The sequence below is a fragment of the Pieris napi genome, chromosome 20 (assembly GCF_905475465.1).
Source record: "Pieris napi chromosome 20, ilPieNapi1.2, whole genome shotgun sequence".
Lineage (NCBI taxonomy): Eukaryota > Metazoa > Arthropoda > Insecta > Lepidoptera > Pieridae > Pieris > Pieris napi.
This window is the reverse complement of record NC_062253.1, coordinates 7,392,090-7,417,959: the sequence shown is the minus strand read 5'-3', so window position 1 is coordinate 7,417,959 and position 25,870 is coordinate 7,392,090. Positions and strand designations below refer to the sequence as shown.

The window sequence follows — 25,870 nt, the reverse complement described above, 5'->3', positions numbered from 1 at the left end:
AAAATAAAACACTTAGAACCAATATAGAAGCTAATAAAAACAATCTAAAAAATCTATGGGATATATTAAATCAATTAACAGGAAAAATTAAAACATCCATTGACGTAGCAATACAAAACTCATTTGAAAATCAAAATGTTACGTGTAAAGATATTGCAAATAATTTTGCAACTACCTTCCACAATAGTATCAGTAATGTTGCAACCAACTGTGCAATTCCACTGTTGGATACAAGTTTATACCGGCGAGCAGAAAATACTAGTATGAGATTTCAGTCAGCAGACCCTAAATCTGTCGCAAAGATAATAAAATCATTAAACGACAAAAAATCTCCAGGCGCAGATAGAATACGAACTATAGACATTAAAATGTTATGCAATAAAATAAACGTAGCCATAGCTAATCTTATTAACACGAGCATTTACACTGGACAGTATCCTAATTTATTAAAAACAGGTATAGTACGACCAATATACAAAAATGGTAGCAAAAAAAACTATAATAATTATCGTCCAATAACTATACTGCCAACAATCAACAAAATAATTGAAAAATATATATGTGGACAAATCCAAAGTTATTATAAAAAACACAATATTCTTTCTAACAAACAATACGGATTTCAACCAAATAAAAACACCACACAATTACTATCCGCATTCACAGATCTTATTTATAAGCACTTAAATAAAAAGGATCATGTCCTGGTAGTGTTTATTGATTATAGTAAGGCATTCGACACATTAAGGCACAGCGTAATCCTACAAAACCTAAATGACTGCGGAGTACGAGGAAACCTGCTCAAGTGGTGTGAAAACTATCTGCAAGATAGAACTTATCGTGTTAAAGTGTGCAACGAAGAAAGTTTCCCAATATCCATAACAGAAGGTACGGCTCAGGGCTCAGTTATTGGACCCTTGCATTACCTTACCTACGTTAACACATTACCTAACATAATAAAATATTGCCAGATATTCCAATTTGCAGACGATACATGCCTAGTAGCCGCTGGGGCTAACATACAAGAAGCAGAAACAAAGCTGCAAGCTGATTTCGATGCATTGGCTGATTGGTCCCACGACGTGGGACTTGTACTAAATCCGGGTAAAACAAAGTTCATGCATATCCGATCCAGTCGCAATCTGGGCGCACGTGCACCCCACTTAGTCTTGCACAACCACATTTGTGCACATTCCAGTAAATCGTACCCCATCAACTGTAACTGCAACGCCTTAGAATTAGTTCATGGCCACAGGTACCTGGGGCTTGCAATAGATGACCGAATGTCCTGGAAAATGCACATTAATTCTGTCTGTGAAAGGCTAAGAGCGATACTTGCCAAATTCACTATAATAAAAAATAAAATACCTCTCAATACTCTGCTACTGCTATACAAAGCACTAGCAGAATCTATTATAACATATGGACTTTCAAGCTATGGGAGAACATGCAAAACCTATCTTAATCAAATATTTTCATTACAAATACGTATTTTAAAAGCAATTGCTCCTTACAAAATAAAATCACAATATAAAGAAGACTATAGAAAGCTATTTGCATTTTTTAAAATTATACCTATACAAGAGAAAGTGCAGCTAGCATTATTAAATGAAAACTACTTTACAGACAATTACCTTAAAACAACTAAAACTCACTATCACTATACAACACGTAGAAAATTAAAAAACGAATTTCTTTTACCAAAATACAATAATTTATATGGGAAAAAAACATTAGACTATATTATTCCAAATCTATTAAACTCTTTACCGGCTGCGCTATTTGCTAATGTAACAGGAAACAATATCAAATTTAAATTAAAAAATTACTTTATAAGTCAAACAATAACAAATTATGCATAACTAAAAGTAGGATGTCGTCATTTAGTTCATGTTCGAATATGTAAATTCGAATACACATCCTGTATTCGAATGAGAATTTCTCGTCAAGAACAGGTTTCTTGCATCGGCTGTGGAGCGTCATTGTTTCAATTGGTATATGTTGTTCGTGCAATTTTTATGGTTTATTGGTGGGGGTGTTATATTGTATAGTGTGTCACTGGCCTGAGTGTGTAATAGATTAATTATTTAAATATTTTCGACGACCTGGTGGACGGAAAAACTGTGTCCAGTTTGTGTTTCCACCACGCCAACTTTTTTCTATTTAGGATGATGTATAGAATAAATAAATAAATAAATAAATAAAATAAATAAGAATATTAAAAAAACACAACAAAACAGTGTGTGAGATACAAAAAATAATAATTACATTTGTAGCATTATAAATTAAAAAAAAAAAAAAAAAAACACTAAGAATTCGAGTAAATCGAATCTACATACCTGTAATTGTGCGTGCAAATGTTGTCTTCGTCTAGCGAGCGCTTCACTCCATCTCGCTCTAAGGATAGCCAAATCCTCCTCTTGGTACGAGTCCAATGGTTTCTGTAGACGTGATCTGTAATTTACAACATTCATTAATATATTTCTATATTAAAATATGTGTGAAGCGCAAAAAAAACAATAAATATTTTTTGAAGTGACAACTTCTTTAGCGACAACACTTTTTTGGAATGGGTAAAAAATGTTAAACTCGCGTCAGGACAAATTCGATGTTTTTTTAAAGGATTATGAAATTTGTCTCTTTCCTCAGATACATTGATCCACGTGGAATTGGACCTTAAGTCATCAAGGTTTAATTTTGCGAAACGACTAAAGCTTTATTTTTAACGATTTGGTCGTATAAATTGTCATGTTTGTGTACGATAGCGCAATAAATAAATATTGTATTCTACTACATAAATGATAGTATTTTTATACTGATAATTAAAGCAATTTGTGCAAAATTATTCCCTAACCATTCCAAAATATCAAAAATGCACAACGTTAATATTCAAGTTTTCACTTCTGCCGGCACTCCCGGAGTGCAAGCGTCGTTTTTTTTTAATTACGATTTTCAGCATGATTTGTAAAGTTAATTAATTATATTAAATTTATACTTGCTATTCGAAGATATGGCATAGTTACAATCACAATAATAAAAAGATATTCCTCACCTAACAGTAACTGATCCGACTTCAACACTGACTATATGTTGGCAAATGATTGGCAAAGTTCCAGAATTAGCTGCGGGTCGTACGCGCACGGCTAGTCGACGTTGCTGCCCTTGACGCAACTGGTATACGCCCCCCGTCAGAATATCCGGGCGTAGCGCCACCTAGACACGATTATAATTTATTTTATATGAATTTATTTTATATGTATTTATATCTTCACGCCTTTTCCCGAAGGGGTAGGCAGAGACCATGGATATCCAATCGATAGGATATAGTTACTTGATTCACCATGTATGCTCTAAATGTAACTTATAATGCATGTTATACATAAAACCGGTATTCGAGGGACTTACATAAAATCGGCGATATAAAAAAAACGCGAAAAAAAAACTTAATAAAGCTGTTTTAATAAAATTTCTGCAAGTGTTCGAAGATTTAAATGCGAAAATAATTTCGAATTCTAAAATTTGGTCTGATCTGTATGTACGAGTTGTGCAAAATATTGTTAGATGCGCGTTATTTTTACATACTTATTTTGGAAATATCATGCAATTAAACTTTTAAGAAGTGTATGCTTATATTAAGAGAGGCAAAATAACTAACTAGACAAATATAGATTTTTTTTAATGTTACTAAAATAGCTTTATAATAAATATAACAAAGTAGGAAACTCTAATGTAAAAACCCTCTGCGTTAATACATTTGTATGACAAAACTTAGTTTAGCCAGCCACCACTGCGGATGCTGTAAGATTGTTCATACTTAAACGAAGTTTTACGCTTTAAGCTATGATATCATTAAACGCTTTTATAGTAAAGCTTCATGTTCCGTAAGCTAAAGTCACTTTATTAATAAATCTTACCTCAACAGGCGCATACTCCCCCTGATCGTTCAATTCATGTATTTCGACCCAAAGTTCGATTTTCCGAGTAAGCTCCGCCCATCGATCGGCTAACGAGCGAGCTTTTGCTAATTGTTGAGCTTCCACTTCCCAGTTACCGACCGTTCGGCTAAAACCAGCCGAACGGTGGCCCCATACTTCGATTGAGAGAGCGCCCTCTGTAAGAGAATATAAAGATGAAATTAATAAAACTTAGTCCTATTTTATTGCAGAGCAACGTAGCTAAAACTGATGTTTAAACCAAAAAAAAAACTTTTTTTTCCCTTCCTTTTGCCTTATTATCCTTTGCTTTTTGATTTTATTTCAGTATTGTGAAAATTGGTTGTATCCTAATATGACTTTTAGCAAAATTGTTAATTATTTTGAGTGGGTATTGCAATGGTGTCTTTCTTGTTCCATGTTAAGGTATATTTTACATTTAAAAGGTTATTACAAGTTATGTAAAAAGGGTGCGTGTACTTATGTACGCGCGTAAGAAGTTATACTTCTTTGGCATTATTAAAAATAGTTTTTGATTGCATGCAAATGATTAATTACAATTAAATAATCAAAGACTGGAAAAGGAATCATTATAGTCAATAAAGTTCAGTTTACATTTGAAAAATTAAATAAATATAATAATAATCTTCCGTGGGCAACTTCATTCTGTTAATTTTGTGTCACGGTGCGCACGCATCGTAAAAGTTCGCTCTCATCAACTTTTCATAACGCGCCTAAAGAAGTATAACTTCAAAAAAGTTATTTTTTATAAAGAAACTTTAATAATAATCAATATGCTATTTAATTTCAACGTAAAAGTATAAAAGACAACTCACTATTATAAAAGGTTAGCTAAAGGTTAGCTAGGTTACAAAAACTCCCTATCTTAACCTAAAAACTCACCTGCACAATGCTCAATAAACTCTTCAGTAAGTGGTATTATGAAGTCTTGGCGATGGTCAAAGCGGAATGTGAGTAATTGGTGTCTCGGTGATACAGTTGTCAAAGGCGCTGGAGGGGTATCGGCGGAGACTTGTGGGGGAACTACTACGGGCTCCCCGTTACCCCATACGGAGTATTGGCAGAAAACGAAGTTAGATAGTGATGGTGGTAGGCCACTAGCTTGCTTTATTACCACGCGGATTGTTACCTATAAATAACATACATTATACATATTAGTATCAAACTTAGTTTAAGGAATTATGTGTTACTAGCAGACCGGCCAAGCGTTGCTGTGGCTAAGGTTTTTGTTATATTACATAGTAGTAAACTATTCAAGAGAAACTGTAGGAGAACACCAGTCATGGGGACCACCATGCTTTGTTGGTGGTTATGCCCTTAAATTGTAGCTTATATGAAACGTTGGTACTTTCAACACAGCGCCATCTGTTAGAATTGTAACTATTAAATAATAAACAAATATTTTGCAATGAAATACCTAATATTGCGGGTATAAATTGAGATGTAAGCTATCATTTAAGTTAGATCAAACCGCACACGGTGTGCAAATTTGATTAGTATCGGTTCGGTAGTTTAGGAGACCATAGCGGACAAACAACGTGACACGTAATTTATATATATTAAGATATGCCTTTATCCAATAACTGGACAGCGCCAGTACATAAAACCTAAAAAACAAACTCGCGCACACACATACAGTAGTTAGTGAATTTTAAGGTCTTATTTATAATATCATATTTTTTAGTTTATTTTTTTCTTTTACATATATATATCTTGTTTAGTTTGAAAGTCTTAATTTTACATTTTGTTTATATAAAAATCATTAACTGTTTGATACAGTCCTTAAACGTTTTCTATTGTTGCGCATATATATATGAAGTGGCTACGTATCATATCATTGTGTAATTTTTTGAATAAATAAATTTAAAAAAAATATATTATATATATGTATGTGAATTTTGTTCTTGACTTGTTTGATAATCGTATGTCTGACTTTTATATGTCACCATCACATCGTAGCATATAAATGCTCCTTAAAAAATATTAACATACATATAAATGTATGTCAATATTTTTAGATTAAGCCCTCCCTATATACTGCATTCCGTAGCCAACAATATTGAAAAAATTATCAGTCCAAACACCAAACTGGAAATCCCCTGACTAAACTAATCACACATACACACATATATAAATCACAACAGTAGTACTATTAAACTAGGCTATACTATTTATTACCCTTTGAGAAGATAATGTCTTAAATTTTGTTTTTTAATATAGAGATGTTTAAAATTGAATGAAAGCATACTTGTTGTGTCTGTGGATCGATTGGTTCATCATCATCTCTCATATCACCGGAGTTGTCGGAAGCTGCTTCGCAAATACGGTCTTGAGGGAACTGGCCAGAAACTCGACTTATTTCAACCTAAAAGAAATAGCGAAATATTTTAATTTTTTTAATTTTTATTAAATAATTTTATTACTGTGACCATGTATATTATATATAATAATGCTTATTGTATGAATGTTATAATTAAATTAAATAAAACTTTTCCAAATTGTCCAAGCTAAATTGATGGCAAAACGATATATATTATATTATGGATTGAATATATAAACTATTAATATAAAAATTGTAATTAAATTGATTTCAAGAATACTCTCTTTTTAAAAAGAGTAGTACCTATATAACAACTTACCTGTAATCTACCAGCCACTTCTCCCTGTTGACTTATAATAGGCGTGTGATAGTCGAGAGTGACGTCATGGAATAGAGCCTCCAAGAAAACATTCGCCACACCAATTAAATTGTGATTCTCTTGCGACTCGTAGAATGGATCCAAGGCCTTTTCCTCTTGCTCCTGTATTTAAAAATAAATTTAAGATATCCTTAAGTTTATAACAAACTAATAATACAATAAATATAACTCCATTGAGGCCGTTCAAGTATTACGTAAGCACTATGGGGGTGAGGGGGGTATTTGATTTTCTTATTTGGTAATTACGTCAACAGTAATTTATTTACTTTTCTACACATATTTCCCGGACATTGTCTATGCTTGAACTCGATATTCATTTTCGAGAATTGCTACAAAAATTAATACGTGTATGTAGTATTAATTTTGAGAGCTTTTCTTATTTTTGCTAACAAGAGGAGGGGGGGACAAATTGCAGTAAATCAGCTTACGTAATACTTGAACAACAAACATACTATTTTTACTAAATTTAAATAAAAACATTTACTAAAGGAATATCGCTTGTTGACTACCCTAAGAAACTTGTAAAGAAAAAACCTAAGTGAAATCTAAAATTGGTTGTGATTCTCCTCCGCCTCTAGTGCGCACAAATTATTGAAAGAAGTCTATTGAGTATGAGGGTGTTCAATTGTTTAATTAATCTAATATATAAAATTCTCGTGTCGCGATGTTTGTAGTTAAACTCCTTGGACTTTAATTTGTCATGAAATTTTGTGTGCATATTGGGTATGTATGAGAATCGGACAACATCTATTTTTCATCCCCCTAAATGGTAAGGGTAGTCCACCCCCAATTTTTTTTTGTTTTTAGATTTTTTTAATATGATATATGCATTAAAAATACATACAACTCCTAATTTTCACCCCTCTACGATCAACCCCAATTTTTTATTATAAATGATAAACATGGCTAAACGACGTTTGCCGGATCAGCTAGTTACCCTCTAAAATTCGTAATATTAGCGTGTTTAATCAATTCAAAAGGGCATTAAAGATTCATATTAGAATGAGCCTAAAAGTCTAAAATTTGTATAGCTGATGGCGACGCGTATCTCTTTCGTATATTATATTAAGTTTCTCGTGTAAATAAAAATACATTTTTTGTAATGAGAAATAAAGTTTAAACATTATCTAGTCCAATTACAGACACGTGATACGATTTATCGTTAACGCGCCTTCATTTTGTCTTTTGTTTTAAAAGTCTACAGTTATTTTTGTAATTCTTGTGCATCTTTTTCTTTTTTTTTTATAAAATAGGGGGGCAAACGGGCTTGCGGGACGACCAAAAAGGGCAGTCTGCGCAGCCCATAGACACCCATTTTTAGTGGGTGCGTTGCCGGTTTTTTTTTCCTTAAATAAGCCCATAAACACAGTTCCAAACACAAAACGCAAAGAAAGACCAAGCGAAAAACATCATATTTTTAGCACTACAACGCACCGTTGGTGTATCCACGTCTATTTGAGCTGCGTCCTGGAATAATAATAACATAATGTATGTGCTTTTCATATTAGTAAAGATTTCTAATAAATAAATATTATGAAATAACTATCACAACATTATATTGTTTCATAGTATACGTATAGCGTATCTACGGACGTGTGCGCGTACGTGCTCGTTTGGATTTTTTTTATTTATTTGGGAAACAAAACAGATCCATCTCTTAAATTAAACACATCGGATGTATCCACAAAAAGTTTCACTGATAAAAATAGATGATATTGTCTAAGTATGCAACTGTATTGCTTATATGCAGTGTGAACTTAGCTTTAGGTTCATAAGCACAAGCGGAACAACAATTTCTAACTAGCAACTATATTATAATTAATTACTTAATTTCTAGGATTAGGTATAAATGCTACAAATAGAACTTTCAATTGTGACATATCAAATAGTAATATTATTAACTTCTAACCGGTACATACGGATTCAACTAAGCGTTATCCTATCCAAGCAAGAAATTACATGGGCCTGTATTTAGAATAAATCTTATTGGGATACAGTGATAGGCGCAATAATAAGTATTTCCTTACATCAATATCATCCTCTGCATGTTGTCTATGCCGCCACTCGTCATACATATCACGCATGTCAACCAATTTGTTCTCGAGCTTCTCCATAGACCACACTTGGGCCCCTCGGGTCGGACGCTTCGCCATAATAGCTGGTTCTGATACGAACGCGCCACGCTGAAAATAATAAGTCAAAGTATAATATAAAAATTAAATAATTTTGACAGACAGTAGGTTTATTATCTAACATATAAAATTCTCGTGTCGCGGTGTTTGTAGTTAAACTCCTCCGAAACGGCTCGACAGATTCTCATGAAATTTTGTGTGCATATTGGGTATGTCTGGGAAACGGACAACATTTATTTTTCATCCCCCTAAATGTTAAGGGTAGTCCAGTCCACCCCTAAATTATTTCTTTTTTAATTTTTAGATAAAAATTTTTTTTTTTTTTTTTATGATACAGCATTAAAAAATACATACAATCCCTAATTTTCACCACTCTACGATCAACCTTTATTTTTAGTATATATAATATATGGCAAAACGACGTTTGTCGTCGGATCAGCTAGTAATATATAAGTAGGGGAAGATCGTTACCCTTCGTACGCGGGGCACATTCATACAGTCAAAATAAAACTTGAACGAAACAAAGTACAGTCTTGCTTTTGTATGTGCGCATGAGTCGAGGTACCAACTATACATCAACGTAGTTTCGTGAAATTCGCACCGATGAGAGTGAAGTTACAGGCATGGACGTGTTTTCGCGCTCGGTAAGTAATTTTTTGATCTATGTTTTTATCTCTTGTTACCGTAGATAAAATAAGTTTTCGTGTAGAGTATTCTATCAGTAACTAGCAAAATATACTTAAGATACGTCTCCAATACTTAATTTATGACGTTTTCCTATTAATATTAAAATAAGTTATATTTTGTTGTTATTCAGTTAGTGGGGTACATTCGGACAGCACTAGATGGGGCACATTTAAACGAATTGTACAACTAAATTTGTATAAAAATTTGTCGACGCGAACTGTCATTTTCATACAAATTAAGTTTTCGACTTTCTACATATTACACTACTGTTAAGGCATCTTGACTAAGGTTGATTTTGATGCTTGTGAACCAGATGTTGTGAATAATTTACCAATCCATCCATGTGATTCTAAATTTAAGTTACCTAACTAATTAAATTTTGTTTTACATAAGAAAAGTATTTTATTTTTGTTTAATAGAAGTTAAATCTTTATTTTTGTGTTTAATTTCATTGCTAATAAATGAATTTTGAACTACCCCACAGCGTAAGAAGGTACCCCTAACACTGTACGAAGGTGCCCCGTTGATGGGGCAGATTCGTACGTATTCCAGATTTTGTTTAAATCATAATTATGGTTGAAACATTGGATGAAATCATTTGTAACTTTTTTATATGAAGCTCAGATAGTTAGACTATAAATTTAAGCTATCAGGTGATTGATTCATGGAAAAAGAAAAAATTAAAAAAATCAAATGTGAAAACCGTACGAAGGGTCCCCACCTTCCCCTATGTAGTAAAATGTCAATAATAGCTCAGTGTTGACCTAGTAGCTTCAACGTGCGTCTCTCATTCCTGAGGTCGTACTTTCGATCCCGGACTATGTACCAATACTATTTATGTCTATGTGCACATTTAACACTCGCTCGTACGGTGAAGGAAAACATCATGAGAAAACCGGCATGCCTTACACTCCAAACGTCAACGGCGTGTGTCAGACACAGAATGCTGATTACCTACACTTCAATTAAGAAAAATAAATGATAACGAAACAGATACTGTAGTTTACAAAAGGTCTGCGCCGTTTAAATTCAGTAAAGTAAAAATGCGTTCTATTTCCAGAAAAAATAATGATAGAAATGTATTTCATAATTAGATAATCTATTTTTCAATTAAAAAATATAAGTAAAACACATACAAATACAAAAGTATTTTTTTTTTAATTTCTCTCATTAAATTTTTTATTTAATTTTTTTTTCTTTGATTATTGTTATTTTTATGTGTGTGTGTGTTTTTGTTTGTTATAAATGATATGTCTGTGTGTCTAAATATTTATATACATACAATTATTACCTTTCTATTAGGGCTCAAGTTCTGCGGCGGTATTTGCAATGTGACACTAAACCTGGTGTTCCTTCTCATCTCTTCAGCGAGGAAATTGGCTTCTTGCACCAACGCATTGGCCCTCAATATATCAGCTTTAAGCCGCCCTATAGACCGTTTGAACGTGTCGTCTCTTTCAGCGGCCCAGCGCTCGACTCTTGCGGCTGTTGTCGGTGTACATGCGGTCATTTTGCCTGAAAACAATAATTATATACAGAATTACTATATATTTACTATATATAAAGAGATTGCTCATTTTTTGGAGATTATTGACACCCCCCTCCTTTAAAAGTTACCATTATGTAGTGTAAAGCACTAGAAAGTCGAAAATAATATTAACAATAACGCGTAATTCAATCCCCGCCCCGCATCGTAACGTTTTACAAACGGACCTCCCTCCCCCTCCCCCAAAAAAATTTGTTACGTAATACTTGAACGCTTCCTAAGTAACTAAAGTTGAGTTCTAAGAAGTTTGACGTTTGAACGAATGACGTTACATGGACTTCAGAATGAACCATCAAAAGCCTAACCAACAACTAAGTTCAAAAAAAATCTAGTAAAACACTTGTAAAAAAAACTAGCATTGACTCGATAAATATAAATGTCACAAACATGAGAAAATATGTAGATTGAAAAAATATTACTGATTATTTTTCCGACCCAAATATCGGCCAATAGAATTGCACCATTCGACGTCACGTGCTACAACCTACATGGTATTATACTGATAATTTTTTGTGAAAATTTTCTCTGGTCGTTGCTTCAAGAAAAGTATTAAGTATTTGTTTTATTCATTATGAAATTCTTATTTGTTAACTGTACATTTCGTCTCATGGTGCAATTCTATTGGCCGACATTTGGGTCGGAAAAATAATCCCCCGAATACCACACGAGCTTCAAAATTATCGACTTATAGTCGTCATGACGACTATATTAATTGTTTGCAACGAACCTATCGGGAAATACCCGATAATTTTGAAGCTCTTGTGGTATTATAAGTGAAAATATACTTTTAAAAAAAGCATATACATAATAATATTACCTAATTTCAGTGGATCATACGAATATGGCGGATAAGGTGTAGAAGGAGAAAGTATATTCCGTAGCTGCTGGAACTGTCTTTCATACTCCTGTCTTTGTTTTTCGAGTGCCACTGAAAATGAAATAGTTGATAAACATTGACCATTCAAGAGTATTTAATGTATTAGGCATACTAAATAGAACAACAAGCGGTCTACCCGGCTTCGCTTCAATTTTTTTTTATATTTTGAAAATAAATATAGCCCAATTTTGTCTTAAACGATGAAACGTTCCTCTTTATGATATTAGTATGGATAAAACATATTCACTATCATACTGATGATTAAAATATTACACCTTCGTCTTCGGTTTTTTCGAAGTCGGTTAAAAACAAGTTTGAGAGATTACGTTTATAAAGGCTTTGTATCATTGGATTTTTAATTTTGTTATTGGCATTATATTGTCTATTATCTATTCTAATTAGTAATCAGAACTGTATCCACGTTTAACAGTATTATCTGAATTTTTAAACATTAATATTTCTGTAAAATATTATTTAAAAAAACCATTATGAATATATGTGTACATTATGAATGTAAAACATTATGAATACAATAGAGTAATTTTATAACTACATATTTTATTTAATGTAAGCTTAAGATGTAAGCCAAAATTTTAACTAGAAATATTATAAAGTATTATTTTGAACATAACATTAGCAAAGTTTAAATAAAACTGCTATTTTTTTTGTATGCGCAATAGAATGTTTAAATCGTTTCAACAATGTGTTGGTGGACTCAGTTTCCGCACTTAGACTCTCACTAGGTCCGATCTGCGCAAAGTCCTGGCTAGCTAAGCCAGCCTAGCTCCTTCCAGAAGCACAAAAGAAGAAGAAAACAAGAAAAGAAGTCTCCTGGGACTTCGCCGGCTACACAGTGCGACCTCACTGCTCCGAGGATTTCTGTACGTTGTTTCAATACTGTATAACCGGTACTGGTATATTCCGTAGACTTTTTTAATATCTAATATTATCACATATATGAAAATGTATGCTTAGTTAAATACCTTGTTTATCCTCCTCGTGTTGTCTCTCGAGTCGTGAGATAGCAGTTTGTATAGGATCATTGCTAAGTTCATTCAGCATTATCTCATCACGCGCGAAGTTGTAATCGATCGGCTGCGCAGGAGTTTGGGGTTCTGATGACGTCGCTGAAATAATACGGAATGAGATTAAAACATGTTTTTCTATGTAATTTTTGCTCTTCTTATCTAATCTTATCGTGATTTTCCGTTTAAAATTGCGGTATAAATGTGCGCAGCGTAAAAGTAGTCCGTTGTAAAGTGATCAAATAGACCCAAAAATAAGTCCGTACACGCTTTTATTTATAAAAACAATAAATACGGAATTCAGTAATAAATAAGAGCTGGGTGCATACTATTGTAATTTTGTAATAAAAATACTTTAAGAAGACAAATTGTTGAATCAGATAGTCAGGAATGTTTAGTTAAAATGATTGTGTATCCTATAAAATAAAGACCCTTGGGAGAAGATAGCAATGATAGTGGCTAATGCGTGCGATTCTCGTCCCTACGGTCGTAGGTTCGAATCCCAGCTGTGCACCAATGGAGCTTTCTATAAGTAACACTTCTTCGGAAGGTGAAAGAAAACATCGTGAGAAAAACGTGCCTTAATAAGTCAACAGCGTGTTTCAGACAGGGGTACCTAATAGACAATTTGGTTGGTCACCTACTTATGAAGAAAAAAATTGTATAGAAACAGATGCTGAAATCCGAGGCCAAGATCACGGGTTGTAGTGACTCTGATTTTTTTCTTAGCGTAAGATACAGAAAGCGACTACCACATGTTTATTCAATACATTTACGAGTACAAAAACAAAAAGCACATACTCATCTCATTATTATCCTTAGGACAATTCACTCTAAAGAAATGATGATTTCCCCACAGTATCCTATCGGCGTGTCCCAATTTCACTCTGGACACAACAGGTGTACCATTCACGAAACACCTGGCTGCACTAACTGGTTCCATGTTAAGAGCGCCATTTTCAACGACCAAAAGGCAATGCTGCGGCTGTATTCCAAGCCCTGACAGCTGGATATCTGCCGATCTGTCTGCGCCTACTAAAGTTCGCTCCTGGAATAAATAAAGTTTATAAGCACGGCAGCATTTCTCTATTGAGATACATCTTCGAGGGAGATGAGTGCAACAGCTTGCTGTTCCGTAGAACAGCAAGAAAATACTCCTGCGTGATGCTGATGCTGCTGATGGGAACGGACATGTCCGATTCGTCCCTGGCTATCCAGGTCATGTGCAGGATCCAGGTTGGCGTGTGTCCACGGCATGAGCATTATTGAGCTTCTGGACTAGCATAATACCAGTTATGGATAGTGGAGGACAAGTTGATGCAGACTACTTTGATATGCGAAAAGCATTTGACATGGTTGATAATGATGTGTTCTTGCAAAAATTAGCAGAAGTTGGCTTTACCGCTTTATTGATTCGGTTTTTTGGTAAGTCACATGACAGATATGGAGCAATATGTTGAAACGCTGGCATTAAATCCAAAAAAAAATTTATACTTGGTCTGGCGTGACACAAGGGAGCAATTTAGGACCTTTAAAGTTTTTGTTAATGGTAAATGATTTACCAGGAGTAGTAGAATTAAATAAAGCACGAGGGATTGTATACGATTACAGCAGGATATTTATCGGGTAGTAAATTGGTGCAGGAAAAAGTGCAGCTTAATTCTGCGAAATGTGCTGATTTATTTTATAATGCATTTGTTAGGAGCCACTTGGAATGTAACTCTATGATTTGGGCTCATAAGAAAAAAATACACAGAATAAATTTACGAGATACATTTTGCATTTACGGAGTGTACTCATTTTCTCACCTACCAGGGGTGCATTAAACAGGTAGCGGTCGCGACTAACCTGTAATATCTACCAGATCCGTTAAACTAAATTATAGTTATACTTATTTTAGCGCGTTATGGGAAAACGATGAGAGTAAATTTTTACGATGCGCACGCCGCCGTCACAAAAAACAGACACCCTGAAGTTAGCTATAGTTAACATTTTAGTTTTTTCCATTGTTAGAGTCGTTTTTTCTACAAACGTAGAATAAATTTGTTAAAACGATTTTTATCATGTTACGCAAAAGAAGTATAACTTCTAACGCGTGTACAAAAGTACACACACTTTTTTACCACAAAGAAGGCATGATTACAATCATTAAAATATCCAAAAATTCACTTACTTTAAGATAATACACGAGCAATTCATTGAGCGAAGGGTCCGCGTTAAGATTAACGAGATAGAACTTGTTCTTCTCCACTTTGATCCCACTCGCCTGTACGCTTATACCCATTTTTTCTAACGCATGTTGACGCTCGCTTTGTACGCGACCTGTAATAAACATAAATTAATTTTAAATTTATCTAATTGCCTGTAAAAGCTACACTACAAGTGTTCATCAAGAGAGCCTCACGTGAGACTTCGACAAATAAGTTAAACATTAATGTATTATTTGTTGTGTTAATTAACTTAAAAAAATACAATATCTTAATAAGTTAAAACTAAAAATACATTATAATACTGATTTATTAAATTTACTCACCTGTTTCGACTAGTTTCTCCTCCCAAGTTCTTGACATTTCTTTCATGAGATGTTCACTTTGCGCCAATTTCTCGTGAACATCCTCTCCAACTGGTGAACCCTGGTATAAAATATAAGTTATATATATATATTTTTCAATGAAGATTCCGTAAATTTAAAATATTTTATGGTCAAAGTATGGCCATGAAATATTTTTGCCATTAAACCCGTATTTAATTTACATATCACGTTTAAAATTGAACCATAGCATGTTTGGCTCGTAAGTTTGTCCTTTAACATTCTTGAGTCCAGTCGAAAATTTAACATTACCCTTTCAGTACTTGCAAACTATTATTTTTAACAGCTTCCTCTATCAAACTCGTAGTATACCTAGATGATCAGTCGTCTGTTTTTTTAATATTTAATCATATTTTCCCAGAATTTTTAGAAAATTCCCAGAAAATTTAGCACCGGCAGTGGTGACAAAGTTATTTTGAATAAAATAAGAAATATTGTTTCGCAGCATCAACAAACTTTTTCTATTAAGCCACATAATTCGTTCGTGTCTTACATATTTACATATTCCTATACAAATATCTCTAGAATCTAGTCTTTGAGATCTTTTTGTACTTCGTGTCTGAAGAACGATCCATACGTGACCTCTTTTATCAAGGGCTCGCGATAAACCTTGTCATACTTTCTTATTTTTGCCTTTATATAAAATCTATTGAGAAATATGTGTCGTACCACATCACATAGAAAGCTTTAATTTACTATTAACACAAGAAAAAGAAATCTAAAATATTTAAACCAAGATATTGGTATTTTCATAAACAAAATACTCAATTTCAACTAAATTCGTTATGTTTAAAGCTGTTCCCAGAGAAAGTTAACGGCCATAATCTAATTATCGATATCGCGTAGTGTCCGGTCTAATCTCTAATGATCTTATGAGAGTGTTGACTTAATAGCTTAAATAATTATTAAACTCTTAATTATGACTCTGACAATGGCAGTTCTTACATAAATTGGACCTTACATTATAAAAAAACCATATGTAACACACAAATAAAATGTATACGTAGAAATAATACGTAACTGAACGCTCGTAGCATATACGTCGTAGCAACGCTACGTTACTTACCGTAGCATACTTGAGCATTTCCTTGAGTGCTTCGACTTCCTGTCGTAGCTCACGTATAATTCTCGCGTTGGGATCCTCATTAACGACCGCATGGTTAACGATACGTTTAGCTCTGTCCGCGTAGCGAAGCGTAGACAATGTTTCTTCATAGTTGTCAGCTGCAGGCGATATTGTAGCTACCTGTAAATATTACATACTATTGTAATTTGTTATATTACTATAAATACTTTAACCTTTGTTACATTACCCTCTAATTTGTGACAAGCTGTGCCCCGTAGCGTTATGTTATATAGCCTAATTTTACCCTAAACAAATAGACTACCAAATACATATAAGTACGTAGATTAACGCTATCAAACACACTCTTAAACTTTACAATACATAGACCAAACGAAGCAAAAAATATAAAGACAATATAACGCACATTAATTATACAAAATAAATTAAACAGATTGCTTGTTTGTAATATAATCGCAGTTTATGTAAATCAAAACTTACCATAACAGTCTTACTGTTTCCACCAAGATTGTCCTTCAATAGCCAAGTTAAGACTGAATCTCTGTATGGAACAAATTTGTCCTTATTATTTTTACCAGACGACTGATCTGCTAATTTTGATATCACTAGGCCGAGCGTTGTTAGTGACCTGTAACAAAAGCAATCAATCGTTATGATATTGCAAATTTACATAACATATACTAATGCGAGCTATACTAACATATAGTACAGCTAATATAAATTATGAATGATATCTGTCTCTGAGCCGAACTTATATCTGAGTATCGTAGGGTCTGTAATGTTTTATCTCCACTGATTTATGACCCGCGCTTCTTTTATGACAGTATGTAATTTTGATGACGACAATTCTTTGACTTGTCCATCACGTTGACGAACCACGCGGTCGCTCCTACGCATTGTGTAGCCAAAATACGAAATAATTCAATTTTGGCATAAAGTTGATAAGCGGTGGTGCGCTCAGTAGTTACACGGTACGAGTGTTACAATATGATACGCAACATTTCTTTGTCGTTATAAGTATGACACTGTTTTGATAAGGCAACTTATGAAAAACTAACTGCAATATACAACAAATCTTCTTTATTATATATCATATCCCGTTTACACTCTACATTGTATGTAAACTAACACGGCACGCGATAACTGGGGATTGCCCATCAACAAATATTTTTTTAGTAAAGAATTTCCGTTTCTCAATCACAAAATTAAAAAAATTACGTCGATAAAGAAGTTTCACTTCAAAAGATGGCGCGTAACGGAAAAATGTGAAGCGTAACGAAAAAATGTTACACTAAATTTTTTTTAAAACCCCGATAAAGAAGTTTCACTTCAATTAATGGACAAGGGATGCGGGGCGGGGATTTAATTACGCGTTATTGTTATTATTATTTTCGACTTTCCAGTACTTTTCACTACATAATGGTAACTTTTAGGTATAAAGAGTCACTATATGGTCACGAAACGTATTACTACACTTGGGTACAGAAAAACGTTACGGCGCGTTACATGGGGGGGGTCAATAATCTCCAAAAATTGCGTGACGTAATGAACGCTCCCAAAATGGAAATTATAACTTACTTATTTATATTAGAGCCTTCCTTTAACCTATCCCCAACTGCGCCCGTCTTGACAGCCCTCTCGGAACCTGCCAAGTCGACGAGGGACAGTCGCGCAACTTTCTCCCCTGTCACACCAGTTGCTACGTCGCAAAGGGTTTGCGTCAACACAACGCTGAATACGGCATGCGATCGTGAGGATTCACTGTTCATATTCGTCGCGGCAACCGTTCGGGATTTGTTGCCTTCGGTCATTAAATTGTCGATGTCCTGCAACATAAACATAGGGGAATATTTTAAAAAAGTGATTTGTAACTAAGGAAAAGTGGCGCTACAACATGACATGACGCATGACGTCGACTTTTTGGGTCTCAGGCCGGTTTTGTCACAATATTTTCATTTACACTACGAGCGAGTTAGATACGCACATACAGACAGAAGGTCAATTGGTTCACAGCTGGGGATCGAACCTACGATCTCAGGGATGAGTGTCGCACGCCAGTACTGCTCTATTTGTAACCGTCATAATCAATTTAGTGACTGAAGTTGACTTAGTTGAGTGTAAAGCCAAAAGCTAATAAGACTTATTGAAATGCAAATTATATATTTCCATATACCATATTACACATCACCTATATTAATGAGTTCTGTTCTGTTACAAATTTAAGTTTACACTTTAAAATAGAAAGTATATTAGTACGTACTAAAATATGTACGTACTAAAATTTTAACCAAAAATTATTCTTGACTTCCTGTAGACTTTTCGATACTTTCCGAATCTGTGGAACATATGTGCGACACAGACGTGCTCTGTTTATAGTTTAAAATTATTTTACGTTTCGAGTTGAAATTTTTTTGAATTGTGAATCAATTAGTGCAGATGATCAAACTTTATATAAATATAACGTAAATACGGCATGTTATTATACATTTAGAAAGACGTAAGTGTATTCCTTCTATTGTGTTCTTAGAATACAGTAAAACTAGTTCCATGCAATTTCACTTATAATATAAAGCGTTTTAGTTGTTTAGTTAGTTTAAATAGTCCTCGTGAATTTTTCTTCAAGGTTTGGCTGTTGCTGTTATAACTTAGAATAACTAGGACGTTGTGCTAATATGATTCGATAGACATAGGATTGAAATTTCCATGGCAACTAGAAGTTCAAGTTAGAAGTTTGAAGTCGATTTAGACAGCTCTTGTAGGAGCAATATACAGAGCAATTTCACCTTTGAATGAAATACCTCCCCCGTCAGAAGTTCACTTGTAACGGGTGGCCTCGCGAACTTCGCAACTAAAATTAAATTAGATCCTGAAGATTGTACATGTTGAAGTATAGTCTAAGTTAGTGAGGCAATTATTTATTTATGTAAATAATTATTATTACTTAATATTAATTCAACACATTATAAACACCTATGTTACTATTTTGTATCCTCTTAAAGTCCGAAAATAGTTAAATAAATTCGAGTAAATCGTTTTTTTTTAAATTATGTGAAATGACACTATTGTCTTCAGTCACCGTGACCACGCACGCTGTATAGCACGCGAAACGTCGGATAAATTTAAAATTATGTTAAATAATTGTAAATGTTCCTTACTAAAAGATATTAAGTACCTTTTACGTTTACGTTTCGATAGAACGTTTTAATCACTATAACTTAAAAAAATAAACCTGACAGAGTTCTAAGTAATTAAGCTTAGAGCGCGAGCTTTACTCGTGAAAACACTCCATAGAAATAACGATGAAAACGCAAACACTGCGAGCGTAGTTTGACAAATAAAAGTATAGTAATTGCATCCTTGTACCATCTTTAACCCAATTCTTGTATGAAAGGAATGAGGTCACGGTCGAAGCAAAGTGGTCGTTGAATCGATACACGACAGTACTTTCACTAAACCCTTGTTTCGCACTTGTTGATCAAACCCATTGAATTTTACTTGTAAGACTTACGGCCTAAACATACACTTGTGCACTTTTTATTTGTCATGTATCCCTTTTTAGTTTCTTTTTTGTATTTTAACTATATATGTATTATAATTTTTTCCACTTTTTGCTTACCTTATCTAATTTAATACCTTTTTTTATCACAGTGGTTGCCTGGAAGAGATTGCTCGAAAGCGATAATGCTGCCAGTTGCCCTCCTTTTCATTTAATTATGTTAAATTTTTATTATCTTAATAAATAAATAAACATACTACAAACTCTAAACCCCATTTTCACATGGTTATCTACCTACATGACAGTGATATATCCATAGCTGGTTGGCTGCTGACTTATTGAAAATTAATAAACATCGTAAGTAATGGAATTTTAAATGTTCAACGGCCTTTATGATTAACCAATGTTAGGATGTCAATAATAGAAACATATACTGGCTACGTACTACATTGTTGAATGACACACTTTGTTAAAGATATATATATATATATATATATATATATATATATATGTATGTTTCCGATAATTTCTTCACGAGACGTAAATTAGTAAAAGCCCTGCTTGAATTAACCTCAGGATTGCAAATGGAACGCTCTACTATTAGACTAACTTCTCTCATTTCTGTATCACAAATAATTTTGAAATATCAATAACCAACACAATTATCGTACATATTATGTACATATTAAATTTTGGAATTGCGCCTGGATTATACTTGAGAATTGTTTCCTTTTAAATTAAGTCACCGTGTGAAAATGCCCACCCCAGCACAACTTGCGACACGACACCGCGGATTAGTAGACCTACGCAAAGTTTTATCCGCTCTCATTTCACCGGACATTAATTAGGAACAAGGAATGCTAAAGGATAAAGGACTCTATATTAAATTCCTGAATTCATAGTATGAAGATTATTTGTGCTTTCGAAATACGAGCGCCCGAAATATGCCATTAGTGGTATTTAACGAAGTTTAAATATCATTAAAGCATTATAAAACAATTGCTATTTGTATTTCAAGTTTCTACAAAGCGAGTGTCAATAATGACCCGTCAAATAAATCTAAATAAACACTACGTTTGCAGTTTAATTTTCCGCAAGAGCTAAATTTGAAATGACTAAATTTGTAATACAACATTTTATTTAGATAAGAGAATGGTTTAACATACAATTAAAAATGCTATAACTAGATTATTCTCAACATAGAGTAGCTATTAAATTGTTTTTAAAGAATATATTTTAAGTAAATAAAATACAAATAGCTAATTATGGAATCGATTCCAGGTGGGGGTCTTCCCTCAGAGATATCCTCAAAGGCCGGAAACGCACCCACTAAATGGGTGTCTATGGGCTGCGATGACTGCCCTTTTTGGGCGTCTCGCAAGCTCGTTTGCCCCCCTCTTATATAAAAAAATCGCATAAACCCCAACCTCAATATTATTTTACTGTATACGTTACGTCATTTATTTGTTTAAAAATGTGATTCGTAGCACCTACGATAGGTAATAGAACCAGAGCCATCATAAAATGTTCTGTTCCTGTGAAACCTTTCGCCATTTATATAAAAATTGAACTATAATTCACAGTCAAAATGTAATAAGCGATATAAAATATAGGTTCGTAGTGTAATCCATCACTCGAGCCAACACATTACGTATTCCCAGAGAACAGTTCTGACTTAGTAATCACAATGATATGTACATGTTACATCTACATACTCATGAACTTATATGGTTTATATTTATGACCCGTGGGAAATCAATCGATACTCTTATTCAATATTTTTATGTAACATTTAAACCAACTTGATGTATATAAACGTCGTAATCCTCTGAGTGGGCAAAAAATATTTGTACTGATATATTCGTTTTATAATAACCGGAGTTATTTGAAACACCATAAATAGCTGACAAGCGTAATACTTAATTTTCTATATGTTCCGTGATATTTTTTTTACTCAAAAGGAATTCGTTTCTAGGAAGTAGCTTTCTATGCCTCATACACTCCGACGACCTATTGGGTCTAACTTCTAAGGCATGCCACAACCGGGGTTCGAACCTTCGTCCTCAGGGATCAGAGTCGCACATCAAGGCCAACATTGCCTTACGAAGAGCTAAATGTCTTTATATTCCAGACATTTATTCCTGGCTTCTTTGTGATGTAAATAAACTGTTCAATACTATTAAATATTTCAAAGGTATGTAGGGTAACTTCAGTCTTTTTGCCTGCAACCCCATTATCGTCTTATAGTCGCACTCTTCCGTAATTAATTATTACTGTGAATAAATTTTGCAAACGAATACTTAATGATGATTGAATTGAGAATTAATCCAGTAATACGCAATTAAATTTTTCCCGATATGCAAGTAGAACAGAACGTTAAAACTCAATTGTACAAAGAGTAATTGAATCAGAAAATATCTTAGTTCCGAGAAATTTTGTAATTAAAAACGGGTATAATTGAACCAAGTTAGATTGAATCTCAAACATAAAGGCACTGGCAAATAGATTGTAGCGAAACTTAGAAAATTAAGCGTTTAGAGTTGGCAATCAAGAAAATAACGGCCGTTAGCGTGGAACACGATGTAATGAAGCCTTCGGATCTTTCCTACCACGAATAACGTGATTCTCAGCGTTAAATTGTTTTCTGAACTTTTCTGACCCGTTTAATTTACCGTGAGAGCAAAGAAGCAATCATTTAAAGAAGAGAAACCAACGTAAGTAAACATAGGTTCAAGTTCATTAAACGACACTTATAGAAGTGAAACTTCTTTAAGCGCATGAGGGTAAATTTTTTGCGGAACGTCACGAAGATGTGCAGCGTTTTTATCGAAGTAAAGGGAGAGAGCGATTGAGAGAGAGTGAGAAGGGTGAATTACCTTATATAAATTCTATTTTTAAAAATAAATTTATTATTTGTATTAATATTCGACACTTTTAATATTTTAATGATAATTAAATTCATTAAATTCCTAACATATCTTCCTTTTTCCCTCTAAGTCTCGGAAATCTAGTTTTAGATTTGTATAAATATGAACAAAAGTTAAAAATTAGTTTGCCAAAGAAGTTTCACTTCTGACATGTGTACTTTGTACGCAAGCACTTTTTTTAAATATGACAGATCGGTCTAGTAATTTAACTCTTCAATACTGATGATTACTACAATACGATAAGTACACTATAAAATATAGTTTATCCTTCTTTAGATTTTCTGAAGTTTAGTCGTCTGTTGTTTCTTTCTATAAAATTATGTTTAGGCTTTGATAAAAAGAGACAAAACTACAACCAAAGAAAAACTGATTAGACGTATTTTGTATGGAAACAAATTTATTGTGCGTTTATCAGATTTTATTATTTTTCTAAGTTATCTTCGTATACTTAATTTGTATCACATTTAAATAAGACAAAAGGCACTGAAGATATTTAAGCATCACCTCTACTTATCAAAAGTATTCTTACGCTTTTATTCTCAACGGTTAAAGGTACAATCGTAAATGATAGTTATCTTGAATATCCCTGACCTTTTATTTTTCACAAAGAAAGTGGAGATACGCGACCTGTGTTAAGTGTAAGTAAAGGTCAAAATGAAAATTTGGTTACGAATCAACGCGCAGCGGGTTTATCAAAATTTTATCCACGCAATTTTGGCATATTGGTGTTCGCAAAAAATCTCTCGTGGCCACAACTTAAGATAAACTTGATTGGTTATTTAAAACAATACTTTATTATTAAATTTTTCATAGTGTGTGTTCTATATTGACCTAGTGTGTAGTGTGAACTATATGACCCGGAAAACTTCGTGCCAGTCAATTATGTCGTGTTTACAGATTTTATGAAAGTAATACATAACAACTTTAAGGTTCACTAATTTTTTAAGATAATAACAGACCTTAGTTTACACAGAATAAATTTCAGAACACACGCATAAATATTTGACAACCAATATATGTCAATCCTTTTTCATTAATAACATTATTTATTTATTAACACCTTTACTATACTATATTTTTCAAATCTAAAACATTCCATTAACTGAATATTGTGTATAGTGTTAATTCAAAACCTTTATTTAAATACCTTCTTTCATTTGAGGAGAGAGTTTACCGTATCTTTGAACATTAAATGTTTACGTAACGCATGAACATTTTGTATTGGAATTGTTTTTTCTTTTGTTTGTTTTTTGTTTGAAAAATGTTTAATGGTAATTGATAGTTCTGCTATTCGGGAGACAAATATAAACAGTGATGAGAATTGGTCCAGTTGTTCTTGAGTTATAAGTATTCGTACAAACCTGACGTTGTTTTGTATTTTAATATTGGGAAAAATTCACTGGAATAAACATTACCTGATAAGACGATACGGCTAGCTGTGAGAGGCCATCGACATAGGGTCCAAGTACAGCATGCTCTCGGACTCTGAGTGATCGCCTCGTCGTTTCGGGGTCGAGGAGGTCGTGTACTCGCTCATTGTAAATCTCCATGTACGATACTTCAACCTGTAAATACATTTGTACATTTGTAGCTGATTTTTGTAATTATTAGATTACCTTGGTCGTAAAATCTTAAATTAATTGTGACTCAATTAAACGTAGTACTAAATAACACTGATGGTTTCAAATTAAATGACAGACAATTAAGCAAGTTGTCAAAAAAAATCGGTTGTCTGTAAAGTCGGTTTACTGACGATAGTTGAACGTGATGACGTCATAAGAAAATATTGATGGGATGGTTGCATTTTTTCAAAAAAAAAATTAAATTTTATTTGTTTGATAGATATTTTGTATGGATATAGAGGAGGTAAATGGAAATCACAATTGAATTGATCAAGTTACATTTATTTGTACGCATAAATACAACTATGTCAATTTTAAATGGAACGCCTCAGAGCGAGGTAACGCCGCATGAGTCATGTTTTTTCGTGCGTGCAGCCAGCTCCATCGAATTATAAGACGTTGTTACGTCAAAAATTGTATAACACGTAAAGAAAGTTTAACCTCAATAATTACGTGGTGTTAAAAATATAGCCTAAACCATACCTTATACGTAAGCGCAGGCGGCGATTGTTGTACAGCTATCCTCTCGAACAAAGCATCGCATAGTCTCGGAATAATACCGCCTTCGTCACCTCCCGGCGCACCCATCATTGTGTACGACTTCCCTGAACCTGCAACCAAGAGACATCGCTTTACAATCGAGAAAGGCTTTCAAGGATTGTTTTTGAGAAGATTGCACTTTGAAACCGATTTTTCATACAATTAAGTCATTTCTACTACTTTTTTTTTTTGACAATTACTAGGCAACGGTACTAAGCAACGGATACACATACATATTATAGATAGATAGACAATAAATACATATTTAAACACTCAAGACCTAAGCACAACACCAATGCTCATCACATCGATGTTTGTCTCAGCCGGGGATCGAACCCGGGACCCGCGGATTCGCAGTCAGGGGTACTAACTACTAGACCAATGAGCCGTCACTACTAATCCTTTACATAGAGACATAGCTTATTTTAATTGATGCTAGGGGTTATGTAGACTTCAATTAAATACAAATTTAAATATAAGGTATTTAATTTTCAGTACCAGATATTGTGCTTGACATGTTTAGAAATAGGAATACACATCTTTTACGCTTCTAATGGCGACCATTGTAGTATTAAAAAAGTAGGTAGACGCTACTTTTCTTTTGATATATACGAATTACGACGGTACTGCTGTAATACATCAGTGAAGTATACAATACACCAGTCTAGTAGAGTAAGTAAAGTGCATATCAA

At 33.6% G+C, this 25,870-nt stretch overlaps 1 protein-coding gene and 1 long non-coding RNA gene across 11 annotated transcripts in view; one reads left to right on the top strand and one right to left on the bottom strand.

Moving 5' to 3' along the window:
- LOC125060034 (kinesin-like protein KIF13B) overlaps positions 1–25,870 on the bottom strand; it is a 124,452-nt gene that overhangs the window by 20,331 nt on the left and 78,251 nt on the right. For 6 of the 10 annotated variants that reach the window (XM_047664779.1, XM_047664783.1, XM_047664784.1 and 3 more), the window contains exons 4-22: positions 25,122–25,249; positions 24,432–24,581; positions 18,172–18,419; positions 17,074–17,221; positions 16,576–16,755; positions 15,453–15,552; positions 15,093–15,241; positions 13,721–13,967; positions 12,878–13,021; positions 11,835–11,945; positions 10,763–10,986; positions 8,680–8,835; positions 8,087–8,119; positions 6,593–6,754; positions 6,202–6,318; positions 4,836–5,082; positions 3,915–4,111; positions 3,053–3,213; positions 2,340–2,454 (exon numbers count right to left, since the gene is read on the bottom strand). In XM_047664779.1, the coding sequence (XP_047520735.1) occupies positions 2,340–2,454; positions 3,053–3,213; positions 3,915–4,111; positions 4,836–5,082; positions 6,202–6,318; positions 6,593–6,754; positions 8,087–8,119; positions 8,680–8,835; positions 10,763–10,986; positions 11,835–11,945; positions 12,878–13,021; positions 13,721–13,967; positions 15,093–15,241; positions 15,453–15,552; positions 16,576–16,755; positions 17,074–17,221; positions 18,172–18,419; positions 24,432–24,581; positions 25,122–25,249 (3,017 nt within the window). The remainder of the gene's footprint in view (positions 1–2,339; positions 2,455–3,052; positions 3,214–3,914; positions 4,112–4,835; positions 5,083–6,201; positions 6,319–6,592; positions 6,755–8,086; positions 8,120–8,679; positions 8,836–10,762; positions 10,987–11,834; positions 11,946–12,877; positions 13,022–13,720; positions 13,968–15,092; positions 15,242–15,452; positions 15,553–16,575; positions 16,756–17,073; positions 17,222–18,171; positions 18,420–24,431; positions 24,582–25,121; positions 25,250–25,870) is intronic. The other 4 variants (XM_047664781.1, XM_047664782.1, XM_047664786.1 and 1 more) reach the window with 1 other exon arrangement.
- Positions 9,243–9,904, top strand: LOC125060037. Its single transcript, XR_007118780.1, has 2 exons — positions 9,243–9,428; positions 9,602–9,904. It is a non-coding gene; the product is annotated as an uncharacterized LOC125060037 (long non-coding RNA).